General features: G+C 40.1%; 1 protein-coding gene across 2 annotated transcripts in view; it reads right to left on the reverse strand.

Annotated features, from left to right (window-relative positions):
* The window catches only part of GMDS (GDP-mannose 4,6-dehydratase), a 596,023-nt gene extending 583,661 nt beyond the window's left edge, over positions 1-12,362 (reverse strand). Inside the window, exon 1 of one of the 2 annotated variants that reach the window (XM_087858114.1) lies at positions 12,059-12,362. In XM_087858114.1, the coding sequence (XP_087714240.1) occupies positions 12,059-12,160 (102 nt within the window). In that variant the 5' untranslated portion in view covers positions 12,161-12,362. The remainder of the gene's footprint in view (positions 1-12,058) is intronic. The other variant, XM_045811502.2, reaches the window with a different exon arrangement.
* Positions 12,363-17,559: the final 5,197 nt, after the last annotated feature.

Consider the following 17,559-nt stretch of genomic DNA (forward strand, 5'->3'; position numbering starts at 1 on the left):
TTAATGGAACTGAGCACCTTGTTTCCAATTTATCTGGAAGTGTGGGATTCCCAAAATTCTTTATGGAAAGAAGAAAGGGACAACAAGCTGAAAGCTGGAGGAATCTTGCATAAGAACATGGTATTAGGAAAATTTAAATAGTAAGATAAATAAAGCAGGAGGGAGAGCTGAAGTATACTGGGATAACCCAGTTAACTTCAATCATGAAACTAAAAGGAAACATGTTAGTTTTGATACCAGACAAGTGGGAGCCACAGAAAATTCTGGGGGATGAGTAAGAGGACTGGTGACGAGCACCACAAGGAGCATGGACACACCTAGGGCTTTCCCACTCCACAGCTGCTGTCCAGGTTGTTGTAAGAGACTATGTGGCCATGATCTCTCACCTGCACCCCAAGCTTATATTTTAAATAGCTTACAGGTTATTTGAACTCTAATGTCATGCTCTCACCTCAGATTCAAAAAGAAGAAAACTGAATTCACTATCTTCCCCAGAAAACTGGCTTTCTTTCCCAGTGGCTGCATTTCTGGCCACGGTAATTCCATCCAGCCAGTCTCCAAAATTAAAATAGCCTTGAGATCTCTAACTCCTACCTTTGTCACCACATTCGCTATACCTAACTGATCACAAAGTCATGTTCTCCCTTTGATTCCCTTTCTTTCTCCACAACCAATACTGTTTGCATCTATATCTTCATAATTAAAGAGGCTCCTAGCAGGCCTTCCTGCCTCTGTTGTTTTGCTACTCAAATTCATTCTGTATTACCTACACCAAATGCATTCTCAAAACACTTCTCTATCCTTTCACACCTCCTGATCTTGAGGACTTATTACCCATAATAATTATGAATAATGAATTATTTATTTACATAATAAATAGCACTATCATTTCAGAAAGTGTGTGTTGGGCATTGTGTGAGGTATTATTATAATCATAATATGTAATTCACATATCAATTTGTAATGTGAGTATAATTAATTGTATTTTAAAAAGGAAACTAAGGTTCAAGTTTATTAAGTAACTCACTTACGGACACTCAGCCAGTAAATGGCAGACATTTCTAAAAGTACTTTTTTTTTTTATGTACTTTTTTTTAAAGCAGGATTTGAGCCCAGGTTTCAGACTTACCCAAGGCTGAGCTCTTTCTGTCACATCACAGTGTCTCTGTCTCCCCACCGCTTTATTTCATTAAATCCAAGCACCTCTGCTTTTGTTAAAAGCTGGAAATACAGCTTCTAAGATAGAAAAATGAGCATGAAAATAGTAACATCTTTAACCATTCTTCACTGAATACAAGACTATACAAAAGAGTTCTATGTCAAAAAGAAGAAAAAGTAGTATATAGGTGGTCCTTAAGTAGCTCTACTTTCTACAAGAAGGCCTCACAACTAACCCTGTTAATACAACAGCATTTATGACCTGAAACTTCCAAGGTAATCGATGCTCAATAAATCTACTAAATTAATGATACTCCAGAGCATTTTTAAGGAATGATCTTCTTGTGATTCTGTGACTTATTTATTACTATCATACCACTTAAAATGCTGTAAAATTGCTTGTTGCTCACCAGACTATGAGCTCTTGAAGACAAAATCATGTCCACGTTCCTGGTGCCTATATCTCCAACACCCACCTCAACACAGAAGAAATCTCAGCAAGTATCTACTGGATGAATAAAACCTCAACTATTAAACCCTAAGCTCGAAATATAGATAATAAATAATGGGAATTTAAAAATCCCTCCTCATCAAAAAACCACTTCATTTCATATTACCTAGAAGGAAAGACAGCTCAGATTTTTCACTTTAACCTTACAAATTCTGACAAAATATAACTAATATATGAATTTCTTCTTAGTTTACACTTAATTATAAATTCACTGAGGTTAATAGTTCATTTTGCTTTTTAAAAAATTCTACTGGCCTTATCTTTAAACTGCTTAAAAATAAGATTTTCTTTACACATAATCAACTGTAACTTAGTGTTCGATCCTAAAGTCATAGCACTTTACACTCTGAACTGACTTAAGAAATGACCAAGTAATCTCTTCACAATAAGGATTAAGAAACAGAAAAAATTAAGGCTGTAAAATTAACTCATGTTAAAACCCAGCCTCTGATTGTCAGTTCCATGCTCTTTCCTCAGTTAATCAGTTACATGTAATGTAAAGGCATAAAAAACCTTTTCAAAACATAAAGAGTCTTTGACAAAGTAGGACAGTACTCAAGACATCTTTCTCATTTCAATTTTGCCAAACCTTTCCTACCAGGATCCCAATCACAATAAGGAAGATTCAAACGCAGTCCACTGCCCACAATCCTCTTACACAGGAAGATAAACCTGGCTCCCAGATCTGCTTACACTCTCAGTCTGTAAGACTTACTGATGTCAAATCTGTTGGCCTCCCAGTACTTTATAGCCTTGTGGTTGGTTCCAAATACTATGGAACTTTCTGCCCCTGGCTAATAGACTCCCCATGTAAAACACAAGGTTATATATTAATACTCTCCTCGTTGAACTTTCTTTCCTAGAATTCAAGTAATCTTTTCTTATCTTCTTGACACTGAAGAGAAGGTCCATTCTAGCAATGGGGCAAAGATCCCTATGATGTGCCAGGAATTATTTTCTATTTGGTAGAATTACTCTTCCAACCTGACAGCAAAGGTAAATAACTTGCCCAAAATCACGCAGCTCATAAGTAACTAATCAGAAATTCAAACCTAAGTTGGGCTAAAAATCTAACTCATTCTCCTCCACTTGCTCCAACACAGAGCTCCAGCTTTCAGAGAGTTTGCAAGATTAGTCGTCAATATAGGCCCTCCAAAGAACTAATTAAAAATATGACCCACATGACACAGCTAATAAAATAAAATGAGATGCATCTAATGTAGTGATCAGTACAGGCTTATTTTACTACTATAATCCACCTCTCCACAACTGCAAAAAACTCTTGAATATGCTTTGTTTTTGAAACTTGATAAACAATTTATTTATCTCTCCTTAGAACTTATTTGTTGATACTAATTACAAACTTCATAGAAAATAAAATTAATGGGATTTATATTTCAGATCTGACTTTGCGAACAATGACTGGAGTGACCTTTGGACAACCATATAGTTAACCTCCGTATTCCTTGGGGATAATAAGAAAACTGCATCACAGGAGGCTCTTCTGCTTCAGTAATAAATATAAACCATTTGAACAGTGCCCAGCACAAAGTAAATGCTCAACACGTGTTAATTATTGTAATTACTATAATTATCATCACCATCGTCACCATCTAGAACATTAATGTTACAATGTTAACAAAACACGATGCTACCAGAACATTAATGTTATAAGAATGGTCGTTTTTGTCTTTAGGTTCACTGTTGTATCCCCAGTGCCTGACACATAATTGGCACTCAAACATTTCTTAAATGCATTACTTATGATTACTAGTACTTCTATTACTAAGTAGAGGATGACTCACACCAAAATATAATTGCCTCCAGGAGAAAAGATAAATTAAACGTGAAAAAAATTGCTACCTGGAAATTTAAGAGATATGAAATAGAGAACTGCTAGTAGCCCAAATACAAGGCTACTGGAAGAGAGAAGAGGGGAGGCTACTCTCAAGTCAGGGAAACATCTATTCAGATTAAACTAACCTACCAGAAGAAAAGTCGAGTCAAATGTATTTGCTAAGATCATTTTGCAGGACAAAACATTTTCAGGCTTAGACCAGGCTTCTTTGTTCATAACAGGGTACAAGAATCTAGAATAGAGGACTTCTGAGTCTCCCAAAGAAAATCGAATTGGACCTTGACAGCAAGGACAAACCCGACCATACAGAAAGGAAAAGTAACATTAGAGAAAGAAAAAAAAATGTATCCAAGGGCACAACAAGCAAACTGGGAGCTGTAACTCTCAGGTTGCAGGTAGAAGGAGGGATCAAGTTGTAGCAGCCATACAAGAAAGCAACTCAGCCTCTCACCTGCCTCTCTCCACCACTGAAAACTTGGACCATCCACGTGCTCATCAGAGCTTATGGGCAAGCTCTCCAGGCACAATTTTCATCCAGACAACCCATCACCCAAGTTGCAGGCCCAGGGACCTATCCATTTCTAAGGATCCTATTAATTGGCTACTGGCTCTCGGTCGTCCACTGGAAGAAGAAGGTTTATGGGCAGGAAGAAGCACTTTGCTCTAACCGTTTTCATCTTACTAAAAAATCCCTTAGAGAACTGAAAAGAACGATAGGGAAAAGAGCCACCAGAAGCTTTCAAAAGGCCTCAGAGAACATAGTGCTCCACCTCCATTCCCTACCCCATTCCAGACTTCTATTAAGACACACACATTAATAATGTTAACATGACCTAATGGGCATGGTAAGATATCAGTCAAAATATGTAACAGCCTTTAAAAACAACTTCTTGAGAGCTGTGAACTTCTGCAGTTTGTTGACAAACTGCCCAAGTGAGCTAGTCTGACGAGACAAGAGAGAAGGTCCTGAGAAAAAAACTACTCCATTAAGGGTTCTTAGGCAAGTATGAAATTCTCCAAGTCTCAGTTTCCTTGTTTGATATAAGGTGGACAGTAAAAATTTGTACCACCTGGGGTGAAATGAGATAATTTTTTTTAAAGATGTATTTATTTATTTTAGAAGTGGGGAGGGGCAGAGCGAGAGAGAGAGAGAAACGTAAGCAGACTCACACTGAGCACAGAGCCCGATGCGGGGCTGGATCCTGTGACCCTGAGATCACCACCTGAGCCAAAACCAGGAGTCAGACACTTAACCAACTGCACCACTCAGGAGTCCCTAAATGAGATAATTTGTAGAAAGTGCTTGGTACACTACATTGCACACAATCATTCTATCAATGTCAGTAATTTTTTCTGTACCCTCACCCCAAATAATTATCTACTAAGTATTCAGAAGGCAAACATTCCGCCTCACTCCTTAAACCCAATTCGTAGCCAAATAATTCTCGTTTAGCGGTAACTTTTCAACAAAAGTTCAGGAGAGGCTGCTTCAAAGGACGGGCAAGTTAAGAACTCTATACCTCAAAGAGCCATTCAGGATCACAAGAACAATTAAGAGTATTTTCAGTTCATCTAGAAATCAAGTCAGTAACTAACAAAAGTCACTCTCAATTTCAGCCTTGGGGTCCTGAAGCCAAACATGGGGGCGTGCAGCACTGGGTCTTCCAATGTCGTGAGCAGATAAGGTAGCACTCAATAAGTCTGGGGGCGCTGCAGGCAAACTACCAGCTCAGGACAGTATGCAAACCTGAATGAACAGTGAACATCTAAGGTCTCTAAAGAATGTGTTGTCTGACATGAAAAGATGCTCAACATCACTCATCATCAGGGAAATGCATATCAAAACCACAATGAGTTATCAACTCATACCTGTGAGAATGCCTAAAATCAAAAAGACAAGAAATAGCAAGTGTTGGCAAGGATGTGGAGAAAAAAGAACACTTACGCACTGTTGGTGCAAATGTAAATTGGTACAGCCACTGTGAAAACAGTGTGGAGGTTCTTCAAAATAGAAATACCATATGATCCAAAAATTCCACTATTGGGTATTTAGCCAAAGAAAACAAAGACACTAATTTGAAAAGATATATGGACCTCTATGTTTACTGCATCATTATTTACAATAGCCAAGATATGGAAGCAACCTAGTATTCACAAATAGACAAATAGATAAGGAAGATGTAGTGTACACACACACACACACACACACACACACACAAATACATACAGGAATATTATGCAGCTATTAAAAAGGATGAGAGCTTACCATTCGCGACAGTGTGAATGGACCTAGAGAGTATATGCTAAGTGAAATAAGTCAGAGAAAGACAAATTCCATATGACTTCACTCTATGTGGAATCTGAAAAACAGAACAAATGAATAAACAAACAAAAAGCAGAATGAGACCTATAAATATAGGGAACTAAATGATGGTTGCTAGAGGGAAGGAGGTGGGAGGATAGGCAAAATGATTGAAGGGGAGTGGGAGATACACACTTCCAGTTATGAAATGAGTAAGTCCCAGGAATAAAAGGTACAGCAGGGAGAATATAGTCAAAGGTATTGTAATAGTGTTGTGTGATGACAGATGGTAGCTACACTCAAGGTGAACACAGCATCAAATAGAGAAGTTTAATCACTGTTGTACATCTGAAACTAATGTAACATTGTGTGTTAATTACACTCAAAAAAATTGAAAGACTACGTTGTCTAAAGTTAACCTCTTTCTTAGTCCCTATAATCTTGTTAATTTTCCTTTACAGATCCAATACTAAAGATTCCTATTTCATTACCCTAAGCCTCTCAATCTTTGCAGAGTGCAAATATTTTGTTAAAATAAGATGCTAAATGTTACACAAAGTTACTTTTACCTTACATATTGAAACAGATTTGATTACTTATTCAGATGTACATTATTCAACTTTCTAGAACACTACAACATACATTTTATTACTACATGTAGTTTTTACTCCAATTTTCCCAACTTAAAGCAGTCTCTCCTTCTTCTTAAGGGACGACAGTATTAACAAGTCCTAAGACAACGATGGAAAGAGAAGAGTCTGGGGTTCTAATCCTAACACTACCATTAATTTGCTGTGTGACCTGGGGAAATCACACTTTCAGTCCTCTTTCTTCCCCTACATAATAATGGTAATTTAACTCCAGTTCTAAAACCCCAACATGTATGCCAAAGGAGTATGTTTCAAATTTAGTAGTAAATATGAATACAAAAGCACTAGGAAATCTATCTCACAAAACTGGACATGCTACCTTTTTTCCCGGAAATGAATATATCCCATGTCCTTTAAATCTTAAGTTATAACAAATCATTTCATCTCTTAAACTGCAATTTGTCTGTCAAGTATATACTATCCAATTCTGCCCACTACCCTGTTGAAAATGTGCTACTTCTACCTAACCAAAAAGGAACACATCATAACATTTTATTCTCATTTCTACAGTCATCTGCAATTTCCAGACAAGTCTTCTGTAAGACAATAAATATCAGTAACTGAAGATTAATTTACTCATCAAACATTTTGAGTACCTAACCTGTACCAGTTATACTAGACATAGGGGATAAATGATTAAGACACTTTTTTCCTATCCTCATGGAGTCACAATTCTGTAAAGACATAACACATGTGCCATCACTCCCTTTCCCAGGCAGACATCACTAACCAAGCATGGGCCTCTCCCTTTAAACGGAAAAAGCCTCGGCTCCAGGATTCCATGTAGCCATTCCCAATCAAATGGCCTAGTTTTATTAGACCACATTTCATTTCACTAAATCTCCATCTACATAAGTGATGATACTCATACATATATTGGAATGTAGAAATTAGTGGGAAACTGAATATGGATTAGAAAGTAAAACCAAAAGAGGTAATGTCCCAGTCATCTACTATAGTTCAATTGAAGCATTATTTAAAAGGGGTTAAGGAAAACTGTGGGAAGAATGGTACTGCCTGCCAATTCTCAATTTTCTAATATGCTAAATTAACTCTTAAATGAAGAATATGAAGCCTGCAAGAGCCACCTGAGCCTAGGAAATTAGGTCATCCATTTTACATGTTTTCTTTAAAGACCAAAAACTAATAGAAGTAGTGAAAGTTAAAAATAAGGCCATAAAAACAAAATTCTGAAACAAAATAATATGGCTTAAAGAATCTGACCTTGATAACTCAAAGTATCCATCTCTTTCATCTTTGGAAAACTTACCAAAAGTCTGCTGTCTTCCAACCAGTGACAAGTTAACTCTTCTTGACTCTAACTATTTAAAGATACACGCTTTGTCTTCCATGTGTCATGATGCAGAAATCTGGAGCATCGAACTGGTACTTGCTTAAATGTTTGGCCAGATCTAAACCTCTTTAAGGAAAATCTAGGCCAACTTACAGGTAAGAAGGACCTCACCACGTCAAATACTTTCACTTTTAAAACAGCAATATTAACCTTACAATCAACACCCCTGACAAAGTAATCTACAGTTACAACCTGCCTGCTCTCTTGGCAGAGACCAACAGACAAATATCTGTTTAAAAGAGGAAAAAATCCACAAACACTAACCATTCAATTATCTAAGTCTCTATCTACCAAAAAGTGTGCTTTTGCCATCCATTAGGGAGTAATAAAAGTATCCTAGGGAGATGACTGTCTTCTTTAAAAAACTACTATCAAGCATATTGTGCATTATGTTGTTCTGTTGTTTAAAGGTATTTCTCTAAGAGCGTAGTACTAATAAAATTTTGACTCACCTATCCACTTCGTCTTGACTCACAGAAAAGTCAAAGCTGAATTTTATGTCGACCTTGACAGCAGCTATCCTTAGCTTTGGGTTTTGGTACACACCTCCACCTTTTCTATTGCTTTCACTGCAGACTCCTATTTTTTTGGTTTGGAGTTATTGGTTGTTTTTTGTTGGGTTGTTTTTTTTTTTTTTTCATTCTTTTTATGATGGTCCAACTATGTGTTTTTTATTGATGCCACTTCAGAAACTTTTTGGAAATGAGCAAGAGGTATAAATAATTTAATAAATTAAATTCCCTTCATTATTATTACAGTGTCCTCACTGTCCCCAAAACTGTTCCCTTCCCTTCACTCCTCTGCATGCTGTTCAACCCAACACAGTCCCTGCTATTTCTATCATTCAATGACTTCTCCCAGAATTCTGAGGTTGCATAAACCGTTGGCTCCTAACATACTTTTACAATACTACTTCACTACTTGTACAATACAAGTTCACTACTTCACTACCACACTTGAACAACACTTTTTTCATGTGCATAGTCTTAAGTTCCTCAAAGACTATAAGATCCTAGTGGGCAATGAGTACATCTTACATATCGTTATATTCCCACCAGCATTAAAACAAGCCTGTACTCTGCAGAAACAGAGTAAAGCTGTGTTGTTAATAAAAAAAGTCAACATTTTTGAAAGCCCACTAAGCAAAACTATGGGGCAATAATATGCTGAGAGGTTTCTATCTTAAAGCAGTTTACAAACCAAAGAACTAAGATATGCTAATTACCTATACAGCCAAAAGAGATTGCATATGTGTAAATACAAAGAAAGTTCCTGGAATGACTGTATTTGGCAGGGTTAGTCAGAGTATACAGAAGCCTTTAGTTGAGTGGAAAGGAGTAAGACCTGTGAGGGCATTCAGCCACAAAATGACTCCGATGGGATACAAAGAGATAGTATCCAAAGAAAAGCAAAAACAGTTCCATATCTGTAGTAAAGAACCACCAGCACATTAAGACAGTGGAGGTGAGCTCTAGGGATGGCTGGTAGAAGGCCTAGGGGCAGCAAAGCCAAACCTGAGCCTGGTTTTCTGTAAGGTGATTTAATAAGATAAAAACTTTAGAAAATGATTCACAATTACTGTATCAAGAATAGACAGGAGAGAGAAAGCTAGTATATGAAGCCTGACAGTAAATACTAGAGATGCATAGCAGACAGGGCACCATGGCTATCTGCACTCATTCTCAAGTGGGAATTTGGGACAACCCATTTAACACCGCCATCATAGCACAACCGCCATGAATACCATGAGGGCAATGGTGAATACCTCACCTTCTTGAATCTGCAACCTCTTCTTAGAGTAAAACAATCTCTTTCTTTCTCTCTCTCTCACACACACACACATACACATACACACACACACAAAGCTGTATTTTAATGTGTGTAGGTTACCACAGAAGCAGCATCAACAAAATTACTCTAAGCAACTCCCTAGTTCAAATCTCAGCTCTGACACTCATTGGGTGTGCACGCCCAGGGAACATACTTACTTCACCTTACTTACCCAGGTATAAATTGGGAATAAAAATTGTACCTGCCTCTAAGGTAGGGATATATAAAATGTTTAGCAGAATGAGTAGCTCAGTAAGCTCTCACCAAATATTATTTTAAAAATGGACAATAATGTATGGATTTTCAGACCTCTTGTATTAACTTCACAGTCCTCTGGAGATCCTTGATACCCAGGTTAGGAGTCACTGTCCTAGAAGATAAACGCAAAGCATAGCAGAGCAGTAAATTCCATTAGCAAGGATTTATGTGCAGCTACAGAGTTCAACACTGTGCCAGGGGTATAGAAGCCAACACAAGAACCCAACATGCAAAGGGACAATGAGGAGGGTAAATGTGAGAGGAAAGAGGAAAATATTGGTGCTAAAGGTAAAAGGAGGCTGAAACTCAAGGAATTTAAAGTTGGAAATGAAGTGGTGAGCCAAAAATGTCTGGTTAGGGTATAGCACGCTGAACATGTGCTCAAGGAAGACTCCCCTGTAGCAGCCTATTGGACAAACTACAATGGGGGCCACTTCTGCCATCTCCCTTGCCACTCAGTACCAACCAGATGACTGTGTTCAAAGCTCTAAACAGGGTTCCATTTCTAACCTGCACCGACTGATAGTCCTGGTCACTTAAATTGGTATAAGTCATACCAACAGAGTTACATTAACAGCTTAACTAATTTCTTAATGATACTAAAAAAAAACTCTATCTTCAAGAGTTCATATAAGCTTAGTAAATGTTTGAGCTTCAGATCCAGTCTAAGAAATTGGAAAAAGGGCAACCATCTACAGAAGAGTCCTCAGCATTAGAAAAAAAAAGTATGTAGGCCGTGACCTGAAAGCATATAGGCCCTTGCCTAAATTTAATGGTTTACTTCCTCAATCTCAAATCCTTGTTCCTGCCAACCTCCTCCACCAGTTTTCAAACAGTTGTTTATTGTAATTACCTTAAACAAAGTAAGATGAATAACCAGAAACTAATTAGATATCCGGTAGTTAAAACTGTCTAGCATTCTTGGACTCTACATCTGGCCAATGCCAATTTCTCTTCTAATGCTAGAGTGCTTTGAGAGCAGAGTTTGAATCCCAACTAGTCACTTCTATTTGTCTGACTTCAGACAAATCAAACTCCCATGCCTAACTTTCCTCATAGGTAAAGTGGAGGTATTAAAAAAAAAAAAAAGTATCCCTTCAAAAAGTACTTGTAAAAACTAAATGAGTTAATATCAGTCAAGTGACATAATATAATAAGCACAATATTTATTAGCTATTATTATCATCTCCATTACAGAGTAATATTAGCCACTACCAAGAGATCTCCAGGGGCACACATATAACACTTGGTCTACAAAAATAATGAGTAAAATCATTCCATCACCAATGAATCTAAAGCAGCACAGCTAGTTACAGTGGTGAGGTCCTACCTGTTGCAATGTCTCTAAGAGAGGCCTGTCAGGAAACAGCCATGCTCAGTCTGCACATGGGGTTCCAACATGCAGGACAGCTCCTCATGATTACATCACTTAAGGAACTCCTTTTGTTTGGAAATAAAACCCTAGCCTAACTTTGGACCAGTCTGTCAGATACATTTCAAATGTACTAACATGAATCTCGGGATTTGGTGTGTTTAAAAAGTTTCTGTGAGGTGTGCTTTTTAAACGAAAAGTATTTCCTGGTCTATGACTCCTCGGCACTTTCTTTTAATTTGTTTTTTCTGTCTGGAAATCTGGTGAGGGGAAACCAAAACAGCAAGAACTCCCCTGCTTCCCAAGCATTAGCAGGTAAGCGGCCTTGGCCCTTACACGGAAATACAGCCAAGTTGACCACACACACACACACACACACACACACACAAAACCAGTCCTTCTCCCTCCCCCTGCACTGGGATCTGCAAAGAACTAACTTGGAAGTGCACCCTAGAGGGCTTGGAGCAACAAGCACTGCAGTCGCCGGCTGGACAGGTGAGAGAGGGTAGTCTTGCTCAGGTGTGAGGACCACATCCCACGTAGAATACAAGCTCCCATGCCCCAAGGGAAGCCTAGAAGCACTCCATGCATTCAGCACACTCCCCACAAGACACATCTTGTCACCGACCTCTAGGACAAGCCACATCGGAAACCTTCCGGGATGCCCAGAAGGCTGTTCCTGGAAACGCAGGGAGCCGCGAGCGCGGGGCGCACACGTGCCCTAGCAGCAGCAGGCCCGGCTCGAACCCCCGCCTCGGCACTCACCTGGCCCGTGATGCCAGTGATGAGCGCCACTTTCCTGGGCTTGCCCATCTCTCCGTCCCCGGAGCCCCGCGCGCTGGGGCAGCGTACCGCCGCATGTGCCATGTCGCTACCGGCGTGTGGCGGAGGGCTGGGCGGAGCGGAGGCCAGTGGAGCAGAGGCAGCGGCGCCGAAGGGACGTGGGGGTGTGCCTGAACACAAGCCTCTGCGCCCAGGCTGCAAGGAAGGAGCGCACCGCGCGGCCAGCCGCCACAATCTGACAGAGGCGCTCGGGAGGCCGGGCAGGGAGGGCCGGGGGCGGGCCGAGGCGGGCCCCACTGCGGGGCGGCGGGGCAGCGGCCTGGCTGGCGCCGCGTCATTCGCGTCAGCCCGCGACGCTCCCGTGGCGCCCGCGGCAGGCCCCGCCCCCCGCGACGGCCGCCGCGCCACGCCACGCCTCCTCCGCCGCTGGCCGTGCGGGCAGGGAGGGGCGCCGGAGGGGCGGGCTTGCCGCCGGGCTCTGCCGCCTTTGGCCGGGGCTGTTACGCAGCTTCAGGAAAAGAAATGTTAACCCGGTCCGTACGCCCGGCAAGTGCCTTGGCAAGGCCTGGCGTGGAGGGGGCGGGTCGGCGGCGGCCTGGACTTCACCATCTTACGGTTCTTGGAACCCCTGTCTCCTGTCCTCCGCCCTTCTGGATCTCCCAGGAATGCTAATAGTACCTGAGAATGCTGAGAGGAAGTATGGGCTGACCTTTTCATTAGGAGAAAGCTTCGAATGCCAAATCTAGGCGACCCCAGGCCTGGGTCATCAGCTTTGATAAATGATTACTGGAAACCTATCTCAATGCCTTTTGATGAGTTTGGTTTTATGTTTCCTGAGGGGCACTAGCGTTACAAGGGGGCCCTAAATAGGGTCACGGATGTAGGGAATGACTAACCTCACCTGTAGCCTGGCTTTCTGGCTCTTCTTACGTGTCCCTGAAGCTTGGCACCAGGCACGAGGTTCCAAGTAACTAGATTCAAAGTATTCTAGTTCAGAGGACTGGCAGAGCACAAGAAAGCCTGGCCTCACTCACGTGCAGCTTAAGGAAATGTTGAAAAGACTGCAGGGTCGGATAAACCTGGACATGGCCAATTTCAAAAAAAGTAAATCAAATGCAAGGTGGGGTCCTAACCTAATGTCTCCTGAACTGGCTTCCATGTGGCAGCTGCACGTTGGGCAGAGAGAAGGCCAGAGGTGACTCACTGGGAGGATGGCAGGTGTGTGTACCTAAGGAGTTGGCCGGAATCCATGGAAGAGACAAAAACTTCCCTATTTCCACTGCTCTGTTAATATGTACATTTTCCTCTCTGCAGTAGATCACCTCAGATTATTACTTCATGTCACAAATTGAGTGACTAGGAAATTGCCCCACCTATCATGCAAGTTGTTACAGACCTCAAATCCCCAAATCAGAAAAACAAGATTAAGTTAAAAATCTTTTTGTCCCCTAAGCTTCTCAGGAATACTCCTTAGCTTTATATATATAGACTTGTCTTTTGTTTCACACCTTAGCTCTCATTTATCCTTTCCATACAGAGAATGACTGAATAAATGTGTATTATATGTAGTAGCAGAAAGCTGTGGGCGCCTGGGTGGCTCAGTCAGTGAAGCATCTGCCTTCAGCTCAGGTCATGATCTCAGGGTCCTAAGATGGAGCCTGGCATCAGGCTCCCTGCTCACCAGGGAGTCTGCTTCTCCCTCTGCCTCTGCTCCTCCCCCACCCCTCCTCGCCAACTCTCATGCTCTTGCATGCTCTCTCTATCTCAAATAAATAAAAAATATTTAAATAAATAAGTAAAAATTTTTAAGAGTAGCAGAAGGGTGCCTCTGAATGGTAAATAAAGAGGCCCTAATGCAGAGGATGGTGAACACTCTCATTTAGGGGAACTCACTGTGCACAAGAAATGTCTTAGAAATCTACTAGATTATCTTAAAAACTTATGTTTGTTTTAACATAAATATGATTTGAATTAATTTTCAGATACATTATTTAACATTTTCCCAAAAATTCTGGGAAAACTGGTTACTGAGAGAGGTCATACCAACTTTATCCTGCAGCTGTGAGACCTCCTATCATACTACTGAATACCGGACATTTGCCTTTCCTAGTAAGAAGTATGACAGTAGAAGACCCATAGAAAGAAAACTGATGATATTGCAGGGCCTGTAAATAAAATAATTCCAAATTGTTGAGGGAAATGGTGGTTCTGAGATACAGTGGAAGGTTGAGAAAAAATGAAGGCTATTTCTCTAGAAAACCTCTCTGAAGAAAGGCAATAGGGCCACGTATTGGTTTGCCAGGGCTGCCACAACAAAGTGCCACAGACTGCTGGGCTCAAACAATAGAAATTTATTTCCTCACGGTTCTGAGAATCCAAAATCAAGGTGTTGTCAGGGTTAGTTTCCTCTGCAGTCTCTCTTTTTGACTTATGATGGCCATCTTCATGTTCACATAGCATTCTCCCTCAACATGTATCTCAGTCTGAATTTCCTCTTCTTATAAGGACACCACTCATATTGGATTAGGGCCCACTCAATATGACCTCATGTTAGCTTAACTACCTCTGCTATAACCCTATTTCTAAATAAAGTCGTATGCTAAATTACTGCTGGGGGAGTTGACTTCAACATAAGAATTTGGGGGGGAAACACAATTCAACCCATAACAGGTCCAGTAAACTCAAAACAAGCCTCTGAGAATGATGTGCTACTTGGCCAATGCTAATATCCCTGAGTTCAGAGGAAGTGTCCATTGGCTTATTTGGTTCCTGGTGAGAGCTCTCTATCTGGATTACAAAGGGCCATCTTGTGTGTCCTTACATGGTGAAGAAAGAAGAAGACATCTCTTCTTACAAGGGCAATAATCTCATTATGAGATCTCTGCCCTCATGATCTAATTACCTCCCAAAGGCCCCCATCTTCACATACCATCATATGATGGGTTAGGGCTTCAACACATGAATTTTGGGAGGATACAATTCAGTTCACAGAATCAACCATTTTATACAATACTCAATCTGTTGAATAAGTTTTTTCACATCCTTATTTCTTGGCATTGAGTAGATACCAAGTATTCAAGAGTAATGCCTCTGCTTTCCCCTCCAAATTATCTCTTCTCTTCTTTTTTCATCTTTCTTGCCTTTGCTTTAACTTATGGAACATTTGTAATATTCTTTCACTGTACATCAGATTAGAAAACCAACAATAACGACTAGCATGTATTAAGTGAGCAAGTAAGATGTGCCAAGCACTATGCCATATCTCATTTAATTCTATGAGGTAATTATAATAATGATCTCTATTTGATAGAAACTGGGAACCAGAAAGGTGAATAAACTTGCCTAAGGTCACAGAGGTCGTGGCTGTTTATGGTAGATATCATGACTGGATCTTTCAATCCCCTTTCCATATTCAATTTGTAAAAATTGAAGTGCTAAAACCCACACTTCCCAGATCATTTTGCAGTTGGTATTTTGGAAGCAAATTGAATTCTGACGATCAGACGGGTTTCTCTTCATTCTGGTAGGTAGAAGTGACACAAAAGCAATCTTTCTACTCCTGGTCAGACTAACCTGAGAGTTGTGGTGACTAAATTCCAAGTTTGGGTCTACTCACACAAGTTTCATGAGTACAACAGCCAGTTGGGGTGGGAGCAGCAGCAGTTTCCTAAATTCTGGCTTAGAGCTATGGTGGTATGCCCTTGACATCAGCAGCCCAGCGATAGCCCTCTGGCTTCTGTTCTTCCATCCCTTACCAAAAAAAAAAAATTTAACTGAAGCTTTTATTGAGATAATTGCAGAATTCACGTGTATTTGTAAGAAATAGTACAGTGATATCCCATGTACCCTTTACCCAATTTCCCCCTTGGTTACATCCTCAGAAATTACAGTGTAATATTTCAAGCAGAATATTGACATTTATACAATTCACTGATCTTATTCAGATTTCCCCGGTTTCACTTATAGTCATTTATGCATGTGTGTGTGTGTGTGTGTGTGTTAGTGTGTGTATGTTTATACAATGCCTTTTGTCACACATGAGGGTTCATTCATCTACCACCAAAGTAAAAATACTAAATAGTTCTGACATGGATGCCTCATATTGCCCTTTTACAACACCACACCTAATCCCTGAGAACTACTTTGTCCTCCACTTCCAAAGTTTTGTCATTTCAAGAAATATTGTAAGTGGAGACATACAGCTTATAATCTTTGGGGATTGGCTTTTTTCACTCAGTTTAAGTCTCCTAGAGGTGCATCCAAGCTGTGCGGATCAATAGTTGCTTTGGTGTTTTTATCGTAGAGTATTATTTCATGGTGTGGATGAACCATAGTTTGCTTAGCTATTTACCTATTGAAGGATATCTGGGCTATTTCCAGTTTGGGGGTGCTACATATAAAACTGCTATGAACATTCATGTCCAGGTTTCTGTGTGAATATAGTTTCCATTTTGCCCAAAAGTGCAATTGCTGGGCTGAATGACAATTGCATGTTTATTTTTTCTAAAAGTTGCCAAACTGGTTTTTTGCCAAGAGTTTGTAAACAGAATTTCTTGCACTAAATCTTTTTCTGCTCAGAGTGTCTGTGGTATGTCCCACTCTACACTCTGGCTGACACAACAGTACAGACAAGACACAAACTCCAGGCTCAGGGTTTTTAACAACAACTGAAAGACCAATGAAATGGTTACTTGTGTGTATGAGTATGATTGAGAGGAAGCATTGTATTAGGGAAAACATACAAGGAGGAAGTAGACACCATTTCCTTTTTACTTTACCAGTTTTCCAGTTCAGGAAATAAGCAGGATAGAAGTGACTTTGTTAGTTAAATCTTATAAAATCCAACTCTATTGAAGATGAAATAATTTAGATCCCTGTTTTCTACTACATTTTTCTTTGGAATAATACTAAATTGTGTGAGTCTCCTTTCTTAGAATTCATAGCAAAAGCAGCAGAGTTTTAGAAACAGAATTGGAAGGTGACAAGATAACTCTGAAGCTTGTAAGGACTTCCTGAAATCTGTCACCTCACCTTTGGGCTATTCCATTCTACTAATGAAATCACACCATGGCAAGTTTTTTAGACTATGTTCTTAGTAAAGGGAAAAAGTATTCAAAATAATTGAAGATATGTATTTCTCATATCCTCATTCTAGAAATTTTCCATCAGACAGCTCTCTGTCTTCAGGCAAATGAGCATTAGAAGTATGAGTTCTGGGCCCCATAGTAGAGCATGTGTGCCTAAAGTCACGTTGCCTCTCCATCCTCTGATTTTTAATTTCCTTTTTTTTTTTTTTTTTTTAGTTGGACTAGTAGTTTTCAAACTAGAAGAGCTATTTTATTGAGAAAGTTTTCCACTCTGGTAATCTGAGTTTCCTAATTCACAAACCCCAGGGATCAGAGCCTTGGGATCATTGCTGTGCTGTCTAATTAGAATCTCCACTTGATGCCTACAACATTGTTTCTCCATTAGTGGCATCAAAC

This window comes from Ursus americanus, chromosome 32 (genome assembly GCF_024610735.1).
Source record: "Ursus americanus isolate L20-20 chromosome 32, mUrsAme1.1.p, whole genome shotgun sequence".
Taxonomy (NCBI): domain Eukaryota; kingdom Metazoa; phylum Chordata; class Mammalia; order Carnivora; family Ursidae; genus Ursus; species Ursus americanus.